General features: G+C 36.5%; 1 protein-coding gene across 1 annotated transcript; it reads right to left on the minus strand.

Moving 5' to 3' along the window:
• Nucleotides 1-612: 612 nt before the first annotated feature.
• GABRA6 (gamma-aminobutyric acid type A receptor subunit alpha6) lies at nucleotides 613-18,627 on the minus strand. The gene is made up of 9 exons (XM_008015219.3): nucleotides 18,599-18,627; nucleotides 16,987-17,105; nucleotides 16,334-16,401; nucleotides 14,168-14,388; nucleotides 14,001-14,083; nucleotides 13,558-13,701; nucleotides 12,989-13,141; nucleotides 11,154-11,413; nucleotides 613-1,776 (listed from the first exon to the last, which is right to left on the minus strand). Exons 1-9 carry the CDS (start codon nucleotides 18,625-18,627, stop codon nucleotides 1,501-1,503), a joined length of 1,353 nt encoding a protein of 450 aa, XP_008013410.3. The 3' UTR covers nucleotides 613-1,500.
• Between the last annotated feature and the right edge of the window lie 1,487 nt (nucleotides 18,628-20,114).

Below are 20,114 nucleotides of genomic sequence, written 5' to 3' on the forward strand. Positions count from 1 at the left end.
ATATACCTTGTATAATTATACCAATTTTATTTAGATAGAAAATAATAATAATGAAACAAACATACATGGTTCAAAATGAAAGGGTCTTTGAAGAACATCATTCTATAGATGAGAATACAGCTGAGTCTCACAAAAACAAAGATATTGGGCCAAGGAGCTAAATGATACAGAAGTTGCACAGACACCTCAGTCTCCTCACACTTAGTCGAATGCTGTTTCAATTAAACCTAAAGTTGTTTAGCTGTAGTATGTTTGCATTTTTCTGGGTAAAAGTAAGAGTAGTAGTATTAAAAAGATTTTTTTTCTGGATTCTGGCCTCAAGGTGATCTCTGTGATGTTTAAGACCCAGGAACATCCAATGAGGGGTTTGTCCATTTAGACAAATCATACCACATGCTTTCTCCTACTCTTAGTTCCTACTTCCCTATAACAGTTCTATGTGGGAGAAATACTGTTAGAGCGAAGCATCAGGAAGGAATGGGATTGATTGAGCAGGAAAAGAGGAAAGATGAACTATTTGAATATAAATTCAAATCTTTTATCAGCACTACGTAACTGAGCCTGGTTGTCCCATTTCTCCTACCTCTCACCAGGGGCAATAACATTGGGGTAGAGGTAACCACTTCGCTTCTCCACACCTAAAGAAAGTCTCTCTAGGTGCATGAAACAGATCCAGAGAACCGTGTTAATTGTTGTTTTATTTAGTGTTATAATTAGAAATGTGGAAAACACAAGAGATAACCATAGTCATAATATATAAGGCTTCCTTATAATGACTACTTTTTTCTACAACCTCATAGAATTATAGTAAGTGTATTATCTTAAAAGGAGAATTTGGTAGGATAAAATACACTGAATTTTAGTCCAACTACAGCTATGTACATATGCATACATAATTTATGAGCTATGTATAATTTATATGTATACAAACACCACATTTTATTGAGGTAAAAGAGCACAGCGAGGTTAAAAACAAATGGCCAAGCTCAACATAGGCTTTACAACGCCACTGAAAGCCATTTTACTAGCATAAAGGCCTCCAACATGCTGGTATTAACCTACTGATAAATATTTAGACTGTATTTATATTTTTCTCTCTTGGGAACTAAGCCAAAATAAACATATTTTAAGGCAACCTTTGGAAGTGTCAGCATTTCTTATTTTATCTGCCTTGTGGTAAATGTTACTCACAGTGACAATTAAAAATATTGAACAATGAAAGACAAAGGCTGACAGATTCATCTTGAACCCATCTTATCCTCATAACATTTTTTTCTGACATACAGAAAAGTCATATTTTTCAGCAACCTTCAACTTCCTATTTCGAGGAGTAGGATTATTGCTTTTTTGCCCACACATGCTTACTGAAGCTGCGTTACAGATTTCCAATTTGTTTTCGTGTTCTGAAAAGCATCTACACAAGTCTCAATACTATTTTTTAAGAAAATATAGGAAACAGGAAACAAGAACTTAGGGAATTCAGGTTGTCCTGGCTGCAAGCTATTCAGCACTGCTACTCATTTCCATTGTATCTTTGGAAAGATAAACTATCCAGTATACAAGGTTGAATCCTGCAAATGCAACTGGAAAGAGAATTCGAGAATACTGGTCTATTTTACTGGTGCCTCCAAAGGCTGGAGAGAGTGGTGGGGGCGTGACAGGTGTTGATTGTAGAATGGGCGCTCTAGTGAGCACTTTATTGGCCTCAGAAGATGAAACTATTGGCAAGGACAGAGAAGTGATTCTTTTCTTCAGATGATATTTGGAGTCAGGATGCTGTGGAAAAAAGACAAATATTAAGCCCAAATGAAAGAATAGATGTTGCTTAATTGCTTATTTATTCATTCTTTCACCATTGACAAATATTTATTGACGATTTACTTTCTATGTAAGGTCAAACATCAATGACTTCTTAATAGTATTTGATGGTGTTACTTTTCCAAGTAAGGCTTAAAATACATTGTAAAATAATTTACTTGCTTCCATCTGACATTGTATTACTCAATACATCAGCAAATAACACAAAGCATATTTCATGTCATATAACTATGGTAAGCATTGTATCCTTAGGGAGAGACGAGCCAGGTTGCAGTGCACCCCTGGTTGTGCAGTAGTCTGTAGGGCAATGGGTTTGGGCAATGGCGTGTATTGGGAGGAGGGGTGAATTCCAATTTGGAATATGTAGACAATTAGTACAAAAAAATTACAGCCTGGTTTATTAAAACCATTCTTCTACACACATTCCCAGCCTACATTCTTATCTTTGCACAGTCATAAGCCTGAATCAGCTAAGATTTAAAAAATAAATAAAATTAGCCTATGTATGCCAAAGGCCAGTGACAAAGAATAAATATCCTTAAATTGAGTAGGATGACTGTTCATACCTTGAAATATGCCTGCCTCTTAGCTCAGAATTTCTATATTGTACACTTTTTACTTCCCATTCAGAACTTTCTAACTGGTCTTTCTCTATCCTCAGTCACTAAAAATGATTCATTTACTGAACTCAGATTTGTTATATGCTTCTTTCTATCACTAAACCTCCTGTTTCACTGAAATCATAAGACAATCAACTACAGTCTTGAACGGGATGTTTAACACAATAACTGGCAAGTGAGGTTAGGGTCCAGATAGGGGAAATGCTTTGTCCATGATGGCAGCAGCGCTAGCAATAAACTCCACTGGTCAGTTTCAGTGCCTGTTTCATTCCAACATTTTTCTCATCTTTATTCTAAAGTATTGGGCCTAGTTCAGAGACTCTCATTCTGTTTGATTTAGATGCCTTTCATGCTGTTGGTGTCTAGGGGGCCCTCCTCTGATTCCTATCTTTTCTTGTCTACATCCTGTAACGATCACCCTCCTTGTGACTAGCTTGTCCTTGCTGGGCCTCTGCCTTCAAACACTTGCTGTGCATTACCCCTGATCTTGTAAAATGGCCTTGTTTCCTCACTGGCAGCAAAATCACCACTTTGCTGCCTGGCAGGGTATGTGACCCACGTGGGCAAACTCCCGTGGCTTTAGCCAGCAACACTGCGGCAACAGGATAAGACAGCTGCCTCCCCTTTGCTGGTTGAACCACAGGACCAAAATGACCCGCCGATGTGGTGACATTTGGACTACAGGGACAACAACCTCCAAAACTTCTTTTCTGTATTCCCTTCTTGATTTTGTTATTTGGTTTGCCATGAAACTTATGGGTATCTAAATAATAATAGTTCTCATAGAGAGCTTAAGTTCATTGTTTTTAGGGGCCATGGAGAAATCTGTTTCTTTAACAAGAGCAAAAACAAATGGTGTAGTCAAGATTTGATTTGAAAAAAAACCACAGTAAATTCCAACCAAGGGCTATCTTTCTTATCTATTGGCCCAGAACTGTGGTACTTAATTCTGTGGTACAGAATTAAATTAGTCATAGGTCTTAGAGGTAGAAGAGAGTTTAAAATATTAGGAGGGCTAGTATGCTGCTCTTGAAGAGGAGACGAGGGAAACTTTCTATTAAAAACAGATGGGCCAGACGTAGTAGCTGACTCTTGTAATCCCAGCTTTGGTAGGCCGAGGTGGGTGGATCAGAAGGTCAGGAGTTCAAGACCAGCCTGGCCAACATGGTGAAACCCCATCTCAGAAATACAAAAAATTAGCCGGTTTGGTGGCGGGTGCCTGTAATCCCAGTTACTCAGGAGGCTGAGGCAGGAGGATCACTTGAACCCGGGAGGCAGAGATTGCAGTGAGCCAAAATGGCACCACTGCGCTCCAGCCTGGGGACGGATCAAGACTCCATCTAAAAAAAAAAAAAAAAAATAGATGATAGCTGAGGACTACTGTGCCCAGAATCACCAGGCTGTGTGGGGATAGAAGCAGAGTAACTGTCTCAGTGCATGCTGCCTCTCCTAGAGAACACAGAACCATTTTTCAAGAATTTTTTATCATATTTCTCAGACTCTAAATTTTCACCTATTAAATATAGTATTAAAATATTCTTTACCTGAAAGAGCAAAAGGTGTCACTGTTTCATCCTCCAAAAAGAGCCATCCTCCTCCCACATATGGAACACTAAAATACTTTCCTCTAGCAAACATTTCTAAGAATCATGATAGAGTAGAAAGAAGCCAGCCTTCAGAGCAGATTTTCTTTCTACACTCATTTTGACTTTTAACAGCATGCATTATCTGTCTGAAACATGTTTTTCTATTTTAGGTAGAAAGAGGGAAGACATGCCTAGTTCATTGGAATAAAGCAGTGACTATAAAACATTAAGTACCATAAAAATGTAAAGCCTTGCTTATTCTCCCCCTGTTTTTTAGAGATGTGGTAGGGCCAGTTATTTGTGAATCTGTGCATTGTCACAGTGTCATAAAAGACTTAATGGGGATTCCCAAATAATCATGGTCCAGAGGTCAGAAGTACCATTCAGAACCAAACACCATGAAAAATTTGTAGTAAAATGGATACTGTAATTTTACTTAAATTAAAAAATTAAAATTAAATTATATTGAAATTAAAGGTTTCCTACATTAGCATTCCCCTTGTCCTCATCTACTTCCCCAAACAATCTCTGTGGAGGGTTTCCTAGGAGTTAAGAGAACAAGGAGAGTCAGAAATCCCTAGATTACAGTCTCATAGCTACTAATTGCGTGCAATATGATTTAAACACCTCCTAGGTGCCAGAGACTCTAATTCTCTCTAAGCTTCAAGTTTCTATCTGTGAAGGCAAGGACAAATATTACTTAACACATACGTTTTTTCCTATGTTTCTAAGAATTTAAGAAAAATGCCTGATATAAAGATATATACACAAACATATATATGTGTATATATACACACATATACATATGTACATATAATTTTTGCTCAGGAATCTTAGCTATATCTATTTTTTAAATCATTTTCAAAATACGTCTGCTTCTCATTCTCACCACTCACATATCTTTATTTCTTCTTTGTCTGAAATAACATCCACCTGTCACCCATTTTTATCTTTCCCATACATCTTTTGATACCAAACTCATTAACACCTACCATCACTGATTACTCCAGCCTTTATGCATTTTTCTGCCTAGTTATTATGACTCTTGTAGATATTATTATTTTCTTTCTTGTAGGTATAATTATTTTTGTTGTGGCTTATCTCCTTTACTAGCATGGAATCTCCTCAATGGTGGAAGACACATTATTCATATGTATGAGCATTCCACAGTGTCTAGCAAATATTTAAAACACGGTATTTGTTTAATAAACAAATGCTGAATCAACAAATGAAAAAAAATCTAAACATTTCCCAAGATTTGTTGGAGGAGGTAGGCAAAGGGTGAAAAGTTCTATGATTATGTTACATTGTATTTCAATATGGTTTTATATTACATTATAAGTACCAGTTCTAAATGCTTATTGTTGACTAGCATTACAAGGCAATTTTCAAATATTATTTCATGAATTTCTTCAAAAAATCCACAATGTCATGTTATCTTCATTTCATAGAAGAGCAAATGGAGGCTTAAGCAGGAAGCTCACAAAGGTAATGAGTGGCAGGATCTGAATTCAATTTCCCTCTGATGCCACAGACCACACTTTCAACAATTATTATGCTATACTTCCTATCAACTTTAGCGTTTTGGGCACAGTGTCTCAAGCTCAGAACCACTGACTTTTTGGGGCCAATCACTCTTTGTTATGGAGGACCCTCCTCTGTGTCTTGGGATGTGGAGCGGCATCCCTGGCCTCTACCAACATGATACCATTAGCCACCTCCACCTCAAGTTGTATCTCCAGACACTGCCAAATGTCTTTGGGGGGAAATAGCTCCCCAAGGGAAATCACTGGCTTAGATTCACAAGTGTCCCACTGCCCAGGAGTGATTGGGGGAATTTCTAATAGGCAGCAAATATGATAGGCTAAGGGAAATGCAAGAGGCCTGGCTACCCTGCATCTGGATAATCAGTTGCTAAATAACTGGCAATTGACAGCACAAGTGGATTGGACATTAGTTTAGAAGGAATACGCTGAATTTCTGAAATGAAAAGAAAGCCAATTTTGTGAGCCGTTTAAGCTACAGGTTTGCATCAGTCCTGCCTGCTGTATTGTAAGCATAGCAGCTTCCGTTGATGGTAAAATAGGCTTTTGTCAGAGTCCAGATGAGGGCTCAGCTTGAGGCTGTCACTGTTTTGAGTGGAACGCCTGTGGTTTTGAATTTTTGCAGGGCTCCCCTGCTGCTGAGTGCCATCCTGCTTTAGGTATTTATAGAGCACTGCTTTGTTTCAAGTAATGCCATATTGCAAAGGTACTTTAAGTCAAACTGGACTTTATGACCATCAACTATGTGATAGAGGGAAGAAGTGTTTAGGAAGTATTTAGACAAATTTTTATATGTAATTCAATGAGTCTCAGTAGGTCTGAGAGGTAACCTATTGCTCCCACCATTTAAAAAGATACTCTAACCAGGACTGCCTTACTAAGGGATAAACCAAGCATTTGTTTTTAGAAAAAGCAAAGAGGGACAACACAAATAAGAGAAAATATTTTTTGAAAACACTTAGTATTGATAGTTTGCACAAGTCATCATATTAATCATTATGGGGAAAATTAGAACTCTGTTGGGTTTTCCTGTGTTTGTGTTCAGCTGGTAGAGTTGAAAACAGACACGACTCCAGAATTTCTACAGACACGCAGCTTATTGGCAGCAATATATTGAATAGTTGATTCATGGTACTAGGAAACATGTCTAGAAAACATATCAGAATGTTTGGAGGATTCATAATGAAGTATTGGGTGGGGATTTGATAGAAGGTATGGGGAAGGGACTAACCACTTACAACCCTCATCTAATCCATCCTGCCTGCCCCATAAATCATACAATGGCACAACCAAGAAGGGCACTGTGATCTTTCTGGTACATAGAGTCTTTAATAGTCTTAATTCAGTCCTTAATTGTAGGGAGTAATGACAGTACTCAAAAAAAAATCTGCTCCAGCCTGGGCGACAGAGCGAGACTCCGTTTATTTGTGCAATATTTGGAGTAGAAAAGGTAAACCTTTCAGTATTCTATTCTTCACATCTCTCTACACAGATAAAAGCAGCATGGTAATGGCCCAGTGCACCCTACTACCTTAAAAAGGAGCACAGGAAGAGGATATACCTTATTGTCCTCTCTATGCCCAAGTTTGTAGCAACTGGCTTAGAGCTTCCAGCACAGAGCCAGGCTAATTTCTTCTCTGTTCTTAGCTTAGACATCACTCTGCTAAAAACGAAAACCCCTCCAGACTGAGTAAGACACTTTTGCATGGCTCTTCTGTAGCTCACTATACATCTCTAACGACAGGCTTTATTCCAAGGTATTATTAAGGCTCATTGCTCTCTCTCACTTCCTGCTGTACAAGAAACTCCATGAGGGAAGAGGCCCTCCAATATCACTCACTAATGTATCCTCAACACTCTACAAAAGGCCTGGCACATAAAGGCACTTATCAAATATATATGGTATGAATAATTCAATGAATGCCTAAGTAGTCAATAAATAGGTGCCAGATGAAAAGAAAAAAAAAAGAAATAAATAAATAATGCAATCAACATAAATAGAGTAATTGTCCTGACTAATGAAATTTTGGTCAATTTTGTATTATATAATTTACAAAAGGCATCACACCCATGTAAAGAAGAGAAGCTACATTGAGAGTAATGACACTGCTCAAAGGATTGCAGAGGGGATGGGTGAGTGATTGACTGTCAGGAACGTAGTGATGAGGGCATAGACCTTTAAAATAACAAGGAAACTAGCAAACTATGCCAAAAGAAATCAAGGACCAAAGTTGATCTTACACACAATATAGGTACAGGTATATTCCAGACATGTCAATAGGCTCTGAAACTCATGAAGATATAAATAACTCTCTAATGTTAAGGTAGCATACCAGATAAAAACATTAAGAAAATAATCACCTATAAGTGGGAAAAACACTGTTAACAATTTCTTTTCCAAAAATAGTTAATAAAAAATAAAATATCCAATTCCATATGTCTTAAAAACAGAAAGATAGTCTACGGAGCATTTCTGAAGATTTAGCTTTAAGGTGTCTTTTTGGGTTTGAGATCTAGATTTCAAATGCTTGAGTTTCTCTGTTATTATTATGTTTTAAGGTCAGAATCAAAGTGATAAAATGAATAAACTTTTACCTACATTCACTGTAAGTAGTTTCCTGTGAAAAGCAATGAACATACTAAAATATACAACATAGAATCACATGAAATATCCAAGCACTTAATTTCACTTCAACTTTACCATATTAGTGTGCTATTTCAATGTCAAACTTACTCGAATAATGTTGTTTTGATTACAACTGAATAGGTATTTTTAAATGTCATGGTATTTGGAAGAAAATGTCTTGCAATCAAAATATACCATTGTGTAGTATAAATTGTAAATGTGTAATTTATGTTTGTTCCTCTACATCATATAAGACAACTTGCCAAAGTTTGACATGAACAAATGTAATGCAAATGTCCTATGTAATCACCTATATTTAGTTTTGATACCTTCAAGGTTTACATTGTTTGATTTGGTCATTTTGTTTTTATGTTTATTTTTATACTTCAGCCTTTTAGAATTAAAATTTTCCTATGTATTGCTTTAAAATATTTTAAGTGAAACCAGGTTCAGAAATATAACTTCTCATAAGAAAAAATAAATGTTACCTGCAGGAAAAAAGTACTTGGAGATTATTTATATGCCATTTAAAAAAATCTAGCTTCCCAGAGGACCTACTCATTATATGTTACTATTTTAGGTTTACGGGAGGCAGTTTATATCAAAACCTGAGATCTTAAATTCCATCTTAAATTAATAACTTACACCTTTAAAATAATAGCCTGAGAGGGTGATTATGTTTTCTCCAAGGATTTGAAATCATCCTCTTCTCAGTACTGCATGTTTCAAAAAAGGTAAAGTAAAAATATTGGTCTTTCTTTTTATTTCAATATCTGGCCTATGAGCATATTCAAAATCAATCCATTTTTTTTCAGTTTCTGACCATCTTTTTTTTTTTTTTTTACTTTTACTACATTACACAAATAAGAAACTGGTAAGCTGAATTCTGATAAGCACTTTTTTCATTTATAGATATGTATTAATATGTATATGACCTATGGACAATATATAGATTACATACTTATATGCATACAGATATCTTGTAACAGAATCACTTATTTCTACAAACATGAAAAAATTCTCAGAAACATTTGGAATTTATCATGACAAAAAATGGTTTTAACATTGTGAAGCAAGTCTGCAGACTAGGATATTTTGTAAAAAAATATATATTTGGTGACCTTTCAAACTACATATACATAAAGAATATATTATTAAGTCAAAGGAAGAATTTTGGGACTCAACTACATTCTTAAAATATTTTATCCTGTGGTATGCACCCTCATATATTTCAATTTTTAAGGAATTATTGGGGAGGGTGGCCTCAGCCTCTGTAATGTTCTGGATTTCAGAGGTTCTTCTTCTTCGGATTATTATTATTATTATTATTGCAGAGACAGGATCTAAATGTGTCGCCCAGGATGGAGTTTAGTGGTGTGATCATGGCTCACTGTAACTTCAAAATCCTGAATTCTAGCCATCTTCTTGCCTCAGTTTCCTGGTTGCTAGAACTGCAGGCATATGCCACCACCACCGAGTAATTTTTTAAAAATTTTTTACAGATATGGGGGTCAGCCTGCTATGTTGTCCATTCTGATTTTTAACTTCTGACTTCAAGTGATCCTCCCCCGTCAGCTTCCCAAAATGCTGGGATGACAGGTGTGAGCCACTGCACTCGGCTTATACAAAGTTTTTAAATCAATTCCTAGATTTTCTACCAACTAGAAACTTGTATTTTCCCTCTTCTAGACTGTGTTTTCCACTTATGAAACAAGGTAATTAAACTGGATCACTGAATGGAATTTTTTTTCTTTTATCTTTATTTTTTAAATGGGGGCTAATAAAAACAAATCCTTAAATTATATATTTCTACATATTATGGGGATGGCCTCTCATTTCTTGGAGAAAATATAAATTCTCAAACAAGTTTCTTAGTTTATCAAAGACAAAAATTTCAGTAAGAAAATGATCACCTTTTTAGTCAACAAGTGCCTCAGATTCTGAAAAGTAAAAAACAAATAGCTTTAAAACTTTCAGCATAAAGTTAAACTGAGGATTACTGGGCTGCATGTAGTTTTCAGATATGAAAGTGCTTACTAGAATTGATTAGTTGTAAAAAAACTTCAGTTCAAAGTGTCTGCCTTACTTGAATTCACAGAGCAAAATATTCCTGTTCTTAGAGCTACTCTTTAAGATTTGTATTAAAATAAAAATTTATGCGTGTCAATCAGTTTTATTATCCACTAAAATAAGAATGTGCAGCTTAATTGTTGTTATAATTTACTTTTATGCAAAATTGAAATCTGGGGGCATATTAATGGTCCTTAAAATATTAATGTTACCATTTGTTTCTTATTCAAAAACCTCTGGGTACCAGAGCTTAGCCACAGCAAATTTAACATAAATTTATCACTATTTCTCACTGAATATAAGCCATTGAATATAAGCTCATTGATATACATATATTTAACATACAAATGTGAATATGAAAATGTTTTAATATGAATCAAATTCTTGGGTTATGATTCAACATTCAGAGAATCTATTATTCATTATTCACAGATGCCTTGCCCTCTTGAAATAAAGCAGCAAGCAGATTTATAACAAAAATTGTCCATTCCATAGAAGTCCCTGTTTCTTTCCTGCAGACTCTGAAACCTCATTAGAAAAAACATTTTTTTTTCTTTTTACTTTTTTCCCCCTAGTTGGTATAAGTGATTCTGTTCAACAGAAACATCTAAAGGCTTAGAATTTTCTAGTCTCCTCTGAGAGCCTGGAATCTGCCGGTATAAGTGAGCATGATGAAAGAAGAATGCCCAAAGTTTAGAGCAAAGATAAATGAAGGATTGTTCCTTAGCTTTTCTCTGTGAAGTTGGAACAGAAACTGGCCTTGCTCTTGAAACTACAGTTATATAAACTGTGCTCAACTCACATTACTTTTGGACACTTAGTTGTCTCTCAACACTATTTAGGCTGCTTTTTCCTACAGTAGGTAACGGTAGAAAAGATAAACAATTACCAAAACAATCTCAGCTTCCAAAGGTTCAGTAGCTTTTGATATTGTCACTGTGGGTGGGGCTGCAATCTGTGTCTTCCTTTTGGCCTTCTGTGTCTGAAGATTGGTAAAGTAGTTGACCGCTGCAAACTCGATAAGAGCAGAGAAGACGAAAGCAAAGCAAACAGCTATAAACCAATCCATGGCAGTGGCATATGACACTTTTGGCAAAGAGTGCCGGGCACTAATGCTCAAAGTGGTCATAGTTAAAACAGTGGTGATCCCTAAAATAAAAAAGAAAAGGAAATGTAATATTAGTACTGGGAATTCTATGGCAAAATCAAGTGAGAATGTGTCAGTAGAGAAGATAAAACACTCTAGCAAGGCAAAGTAAGTTTTTAATATTTCGAATATCTTTTGTATTATAATTGTTCATAATTATTATCATAAGTATTATCATTTCTGTATCTTTCAATATTTAGTGAAGTGACTTATACATTATAATTGCTTTAAAAATTTTGAGTGTGCTGAATTGAACTAGTTTATTGTAAAATTTAAGTCGTAAATACTTCTAGTTGTTTAGGGCTTGAGAGAACTTGTAACAAATTATTACCACTTAAGAAAAAAAAACTTGAGGCCGGGCGCGGTGGCTCACGCCTGTAATCCCAGCACTTTGGGAGGCCGAGGCGGGCGGATCACAAGGTCAGGAGATTGAGACCATCCTGGCTAATACGGTGAAACCCTGTCTCTACTAAAAATACAAAAAATAAACCAGGCGTGCTGGCGGGTGCCTGTAGTCCCAGCTACTCCGGAGACTGAGGCAGGAGAATGGCGTGAACCCGGGAGGCGGAGCTTGCAGTGAGCGAGATCCGACCACTGCACTCCAGCCTGGGTGACAGAGCGAGACTCCGTCTCAAAAAAAATAAAAAGAAAAAAGAAAAAAAAACTTGAATTTCAGATCAGTTTTACCAGCTAACATATTAAATAATAGTTAATAAATAAATATGGTATAAATATTAGCATAAAATTAGGTTACCTAATTTGATTCTATTTCTAGCTAGATTTTAAGGTATAATATTTACTCATTAGAAGATAAAATGTATCACTCACTTGCTGGCAGTTTTCCTTCTTGAACTATGACCTGGGGAATTTATACAATTAGGAGATGTATAATATTGATGGTCGACATCATTATGTTGGTATTCTTTAGTAATTTTCAAAAAGATCTATTTTAACAGTACATTTAAAAAATCAAGATTTATGATTTCTATTTAATTCAAGTCTATCTTCAGACTACTAAATTTATAATCATTAAACCCAGGAAAAACACTGGAGTTTGTCACTGATGTTTCCAGTTAAAGCTCTTTTTCTTATTATTTAATTTTGTTTTATCACAATTAGTAGTGATTCTATATATAAGTGGAACTAAATATGTAGGTTGAATCATAAAAAATTGATGAGATGACAATTGTATATGGTTCAACCTAATAAAAGGGGTATACACCTTATGTATTCCTGTGTTCAATATCTTAATCTTTTGCTTTCACGGATTTACATGCAGCTTTTACCTTTCTGCTTTTCTTCAGTTATGACAAAGAAAATCAAGATAAAGCACTGCAAATAGGACACATGAAAGTCATAGGAAACCAGTCACAATTCTCGCTGAGACAAATGTTTTATTGATTCACCACACAACTTGTGATATAATGACAGTGATTTTGCATGTTACATATGTCTGGATGAAACAGGAACCTACTTTATGGATTGAAAAAGTGCACCGGTGTGAATATTTACTCAAAATACACAAGCAATGAAAAGTGGAAGATGAACGTACGTGAAGTACAAAATGTGAGACATACCAAAAACAGTTCTTGCTGGGACGGACTCCTTATTAATCCAGAAAGACACCTGGGAAAGAATGACTGTCATAATGCAAGGAGTGTATATCTGTATCATGAAGTAGCCCATCTTCCTTCGCAAGTGGAAGTAAACTGTCATTATAACGTATTCACCTGGTGGAAGACACATACATCAGTATTATTACTGCTGACAGTCTGCAAAAAGCATGCAGTTGAATATAAATCTTGACAGTTTTTAAATTAACATTGCCTGGAAGAAAACAAGCAAAGGTACGTTTCAGTATATAAGAAAGCTACTTGATCAGCAGATGACAGAGCAAAAAGACACATCAGCTCATTGTTTTCAGTAGGGTTCCTTATATCATATACATAAAAAACTACTTATTCCAAGATCACACAAATCTTTACATGCACCTGGTTGCAAAATCAACTTTAAGGAAAGCTACTCATCACTTCAAAACAGCATGCTTAGCTGAGAATGGCTAAGGCAAAGGAAAAAGAAGATGTTTTGAAAATGTGCACTGGAGTCATCTTGCAGAATTATTTCCATCCTTTGGTCAAATTCTTACCTGTGTTAGATTTAATTGTCTCACTAGATACTGTTTGTCCAATCAGATCATACTGGAGAAGGCTTGAAGATTCTTCTGGGACTTCAACTGAGTAAAGTGGTCCTTTTTTCCATGTATATATGATTTCACTTTTGGGATAAGCATCTACATATTTGAAACAAATTAAATATAGCAGTGAATTTGATGAGTTGTCTTTTTTTCCTTCAAAGTGCACATTGTCTATAAAAAAGGAAATACAAACATAAATTGTATTAAATGTTTTCTTTAATCTTCATGACTAAACCCTCGATTCATGAGATTGACAGAATGATTAAGTATATTCCTAGAACCACACTGATAGTGTCATGATTATATTTCTTCCTTGATTTCCAGTATCAGCTAAAACCAAGTAATTACATATTTTGGATGTATTATTTGACTCTCAGAAGCCTGTTATAACTTACAGCTCCCAAACTTGAGTGGACAAGCGTGCCCATCCATAGGAAAGTTAACCAGCCTCATGGGACAATCAGCATTGATGGTAAGCCTAGGAACATTGAAATCAGTGTTTCTGAGTTAGTATTATGGACATATCATTTAGGCGGGGGAAATAGAATTGGAGAAACCTCACCTCATGGTGTATAAAATGGTTCCATTCTGCATTATTCTGAAGAGTTTATTGGGAGTTGTCATGTTGTGTGCAATTGACTTTTTACCATTTCTGAAAAAAGTGTCAGGTGTCCAGATTTTACTGACCATCAAGTTATTCAAACTCAGAATCTCAGTTGGCCCCCCAAACTTCAACCTCTCATCTGTCCAAGTCTGGCGGAAAAAAACATCCATTGTATACTCCTAAGAGAAAATAAAATATTCACGCAAGCTGGAAAGACAGTTCGCTAAGAATAGTTTATTCACTAGCCTATACACCCAATCTCTAAACTTAAGCAATAAAGCAAATTTTTATGGCAATAATTCTCACAAAAATTATAATTTTAGCGAGTAATTATTATTGTTCTCAAACTTAAAGTTTGTATTGTTATAAAAGATAGTGCTGTGATGTTTACACCTCCCTCCTCCACCTTGACTTTCCTTAATATTCTTCCTCTTTATCTATCCAGTCATCCATATTTCCATCTATCAATATGTCCTCCTTAATCTAGAAAATAGATTATGGAAATATTTAGGTTAGCCTTTGTGCTGGCTGGCCTTTATACCGTTAGTTAGTCTAACTATTCCCCTTTGTACCTCGTTCACCCTCAAACGGATCTCAGAGCATCAGAGTAACATTCAGTAAAATTCCACACATAGATCAACCTTAGTTGATAAACACACTATAGCTGCACGTCAAAATTATTTTATATGGTTCTCAGGGAACATAAAAACAAGTGTTACCATGATTATTCTAAAGAGAGTATCATTTAAGTATGTATAATCAAAATTATGAGTTAATTTGTGGCATTTATGAATAACATTAAAATGTTTAATAATTATAATAAGAGCTATTGCAAAAGTCAATAACAAATAACAACTTGCAATTACATCAAAGTATTGCCAATAATTGCTTTGCCTACTATATAAGTTCCTTTATGAAACTTACTGTGACAAGTAGTGATCACATTTTAAAAATATAATTTGACAAGCAATATGCCCATCCAATAATGACCCAGGATGTAATAGGGATCTATTGTACAAATAAACTGTAAAAACAGACACAAACGTAAGATAGAATATTAAGAATACCCAGACTTCAACAACACAATGGCAAATTGTTGTGGTTGTTTATACTTGGAGTGGCTTAGAACACGAATGGAAAATATGATACTAAAATAATCCAGGATTCTGAATAATGCTGACTCTTTCTCCTTTTATAGTAAGATATTTATCTCTTGAATAAAACCCTTTCTCCCACTTTCCCTTTCTTTCTTATGTTATTTCTTTCTCCTTTTCCTCCATATTCCTTTCTCTTCTTCCTTTACTCCTTCCTTTATTCTTTCTATACATCATCTTTTCTTGCCAACTTAAAAAAGCAGGAAATGAAAAAGTCTCCAATAACTGTTTCTTTAGAATTACATTTCCCTAATAAAACCTAATGATGAACCTCTTTAAAGACAGTTATGTTTACTTCAGCATTTGTATTTACATTTCAGTTTTAGAGAGAAATGCCACCTGAGAACCGTACAAGAATACCATGATACACTTTGTTCTAAAAGATGAGTTCAAGTTTTCATTGCCACTTACTATAAATACCCTCTTACGAATGCTACAGCCATCTGTACCTGGAACAGAGTCCCCAGAACACCCACTGGTCCACCCTCAACGTAAAAGGTGGAGAGCATTAGCCTTTCCAAATGACCTCTTTACTGTTTTAATAAAACATACTGATAATGATGTTTCCACAAAAGACAATTATGTTTTAGGTTTCATAGACATACTCAATAAACTTTTATGTGGAATAGGATCTGTGTGGTTTTTTTTCCTCCTCTAATAAATTTTCTAGAGCTTCACAAAGAAGGGGGAAAAACTCGTCTCTTTGGAGGGAAGAATTAGTGCATAGTATGTGGATGGAAGAGAGGACATAATTTTAAAAAGTCCCTCAGCTTAAAATGTTCAAGCCCTTAGTGAAATGTGAAGATTAAGCCAGGAATCTGCTCTAATGGTCATGCCCTCCCAGCATGAATACACATATTGTGTCATGAATCTGGAGCCAAGCTTGGCGGCAATGCCCATTATCATTAGTTTTGGGACTCCACTATCCTCCCCGAAATGAAAATACCCAACTCACTTAGAACTCACTCACCATCTCCACATCTGACACTGGCCCAAAACTGGTCACATAAATGTCTGTTTTGACTTCAGTGACAGCACCTGAAATTAGCCCAGAGGGATGAAACAATGATTACTACTGCTGTTAAAGGGATTGATCTCAGCATTCTACTGCCAAACCCCTTATCATAGCTAGTATCTGCAATGCATCCTATTGCATTCCAGTAGATCCTTCAGTCTCTCAACTCTGAAAATTCATGTCAGTGGCCTTATTTTGAATGTATTCTAGTCAATTGGGAGAACATTAAGGAATGAAAGAAGCTAGATTTGTTCTAATGAAAATGATAGTAATTAATGTATATTGATGGCTTTAATGAGAAAATGCTAAGAAAACTGTTTTACACGAATAATCTCATTTTGCACTCATACAACTCTATGAGGCAAACATTGATCATATACCCACACAACAATTCAGGATATGAGGTATAGAGAGTTCAAATAACTTGAACAAGGCTACTAATGGTGGATGAGGCAGAGACTGGATGGGAACATACACATGGTCTCTCTCCCGTGCCCCTGCCCCTGCCCCTACCCTCTACCTCGTTTCTGACTCTCCTGGGTCTTCAAGGGGCAGAAACAGAGGAAGGAGACTACAGGTGTTTGTGTAGCAAAGATGCAGCTTCTTACCTCCAAATCCCGGCCGCAGCCGATTGTCATAGCCTTCAAGCAAGTTGTCCAGGATCCGACTGACGTTTTCTGAGTAGAAGTTGCCTTCATCTTCGAGTTTCCCTAGGGCACTTTCTAGCCTGTGAGTAGAGAGTCAATGACCCTTACTCCCAGACTCAGAGAACATGTTTTATCTAATCTACTCTATTCCACCCTGTTACAAATACATTCTACACCACTTCTGGCCTCTTTCATGATTCGATATAGGAGTCACCCAATGGATGTACACGTTTCCTTTCCTCTGAGATAAAAAGAAAACTCAGGAAAAAGAATCTTACTCACCACAGAATAATGCACAGCCAGGGCAGACGCGATGCCATCCTGCAGTGCACTGAAATGCAAAATTCACCCTCCTCCTGGCGTCGTCCTCCCTACTAGCCAGCTCTGCTTTGCCAATCAACTGGAGAAATCTTTCAAACCCTTCATATCTCTATTCCTTGTTTGCCTCAAGTCAGTAATCCAACAGATAAAGAGGTTGCCAAAAAATTTGCAGGATTCCCCTGACTCCCTTCTTTCTTGTTTCCTTCTTCTCACATGGAACAAGGTGGTTTGTGGTCTTAGATTATGTCCTGCAGACACCCAGGCTCCTCTGACTGACTCAGTTGGGAAGTGAGAGTCTGAAGGGACAGTGCATGGTCGGAGAGCAGTGACAATAATCGAATAAGGCATTAGGGGAGATTAGAAGGAAGAAATCCACTGCCAGTTTTGGCATGGAATTAGCAGGGCCCTGTGAGGAAATCTGGAAAGCAGTGGCATCTTGCTGATTGAGATTATGTTCCAATGGGCTCAGCGTTTATTATTTTTATGGTTCACAGAAGGATTCCTACACAGCTTTTACTGTTTAAAAAGTCTAACACTATTGGGACCCTCTTGGATTCCCTTTCTGATTTTCATCAGCATTACTAGCTACAGCCGCACCCGTCTGTATTTAAAAATTATTCCTCATGATTTATTTACCAGCACTTGTAACACAACAGAACAACTCCCAGCCATCTTGCCGTTGAGTAAATATTTTTTTCAAGGTACTTTGCTGACCCTTATTGTCAAAGGTACGTCATCTCAAGCAAAGACAGAAATGGGATCTACTGCTATCATTAGAGACCTGGTCAGTTTCTTGAATGCCACCTATAGGAGACAAAGCCTAAGAAATAGCAGGTTAAGACTCCTCATGCAGAAATGTTACAAAAATAAAGCATCTACACACGTGGTTAATGTTGACAATTCTGGCACTATTTTATTAGGCTTGCCACAGGTCGAAAGGAAAATGTCTGAATCCAAGAAACAGCATTCTATTCTCAGTTCTGGTAGAAGGAAGTTGTAGTCAAGAAAAGTTCATTTAAGCCTTAAAATTTTAATCTTTTCTTTAAATAAAAATTTTAAAAAGCATTGTGAATATACATGTCTGTGTGTACATCTATTATATAGAATATATAATAAAATTATAATATATATTATACATACACACACACACACAGATATTTCAATTCAGGAACATAAGATCAAGGATCAAAAGTCTCAATTCACCATCCTTCTGCCAATTTCATTCCTTACTCACCCAGTTCACAGTCTGTACCTTTGAAATCCAAATTCTACAAAGGCCATGGTAACTATTGCAGACATACAGCACAGCCTTAAGAGTCACACTTGAGAACATGACATAAATCATTTGAGGAACATTTGAATATATTATTGTCAGGGAAAGACACATGGCAGCCATTTAAATGAAGATACCTACAATGTTTTCTCTAATGTAAGGGAAACACTCCTAAAACCTTTATGTGTTCATTATGGGATCCAGTTTTCACATCTGTACTCATTCTTTTTATTCTCCTTTAAACCTACTCCCACTGGTGACCATAATGTATTTTGAACTCACATTAATTGTGCTATTACCTAAATCCCCTAAATATCTGGTATATATGATGCTATGAAATAATTCTCTTCAGATTAATCACAACTTTTTTTCAGCCAGAGAACCCTATATTTATTTAGATATGTGACTGTTTTTATTTTTCGTATCAAAATGTTTGCCTTTCATCTCTGATTTGTGTCATCAGAGAGAAAGTTTTGTGAGGGTTTTCAGACTGAATGTTTTTGTCTTTTCTTTTTTAAATTTAATTTAATTTTAAATTCCAGGATACATGTGCAAAACGTGCAGGTTTGTAACATAGGTAAACGTGTGCCATCGTGTTTTGCTGTACCTATTAACTCTTCACCTAAGTATTAAGGGCCCTGCATGCATTAACTACTTAACCTGATGCTCTCCCTTTCCCCACATCCCCAACAGGCCAAGACCTGTGTTGTTGTTCCCCTTCCTGTGTCCATGTGTTCTCATTGTTCACCGCCCACTTATGAGAACGTGAGGTGTTTTGTTTAGTTTCCTGTTCCTGTGTTATTTTGCTGAGGATGATGGCTTCCAGCTCCATCCATGTCCCTGCAAAGGACATGATCCCATTCCTTTTTATGGCTGCATAGTACTCCATGGTGTATATGTACCACATTTTCTTTATCCTGTGTATCACTGATGGGCATTTGGGTTGATTCCATGTCTTGCTATTGTGACTAGTGCTGAAATGAACATACACATGCCAGTATCTTTATAATAGAATGATTTTTATTCCTTTATACCCAATAATGGGATTGCTGGGTCAAATGGCATTTCTGGTTCTAAGTCTTTGAGGAATTGTCACTCTGTCTTCCACAATGGTTGAACTAATTTATATTCTCATCAATAGTGAGGAAAGTTCCTATTTCTCCACAGCCTTACCAGCATCTGTTGTTTCTTAAATTATTTTTGGTTTTTTTTTGAGACAGAGTCTTGCTCTGTCGCCCAGGCTGGAGTGCAGTGGCGCTATCTCCGCTCACTGCAAGCTCCGCCTCCCGGGTTCACACCATTCTCCTGCCTCAGCCTCCGGAGTAGCTGGGACTACAGGCGCTCGCCACCTCGCCCGACTAGTTTTTTGTATTTTTTTTAGTAGAGAAGGGGTTTCACCGTGTTAGCCAGGATGGTCTCGATCTCCTGACCTCGTGATCCGCCCGCCTGGGCCTCCCAAAGTGCTGGGATTACAGGCTTGAGCCACCGCGCCCAG

This window comes from Chlorocebus sabaeus, chromosome 23 (genome assembly GCF_047675955.1).
Source record: "Chlorocebus sabaeus isolate Y175 chromosome 23, mChlSab1.0.hap1, whole genome shotgun sequence".
Classification (NCBI taxonomy): domain Eukaryota; kingdom Metazoa; phylum Chordata; class Mammalia; order Primates; family Cercopithecidae; genus Chlorocebus; species Chlorocebus sabaeus.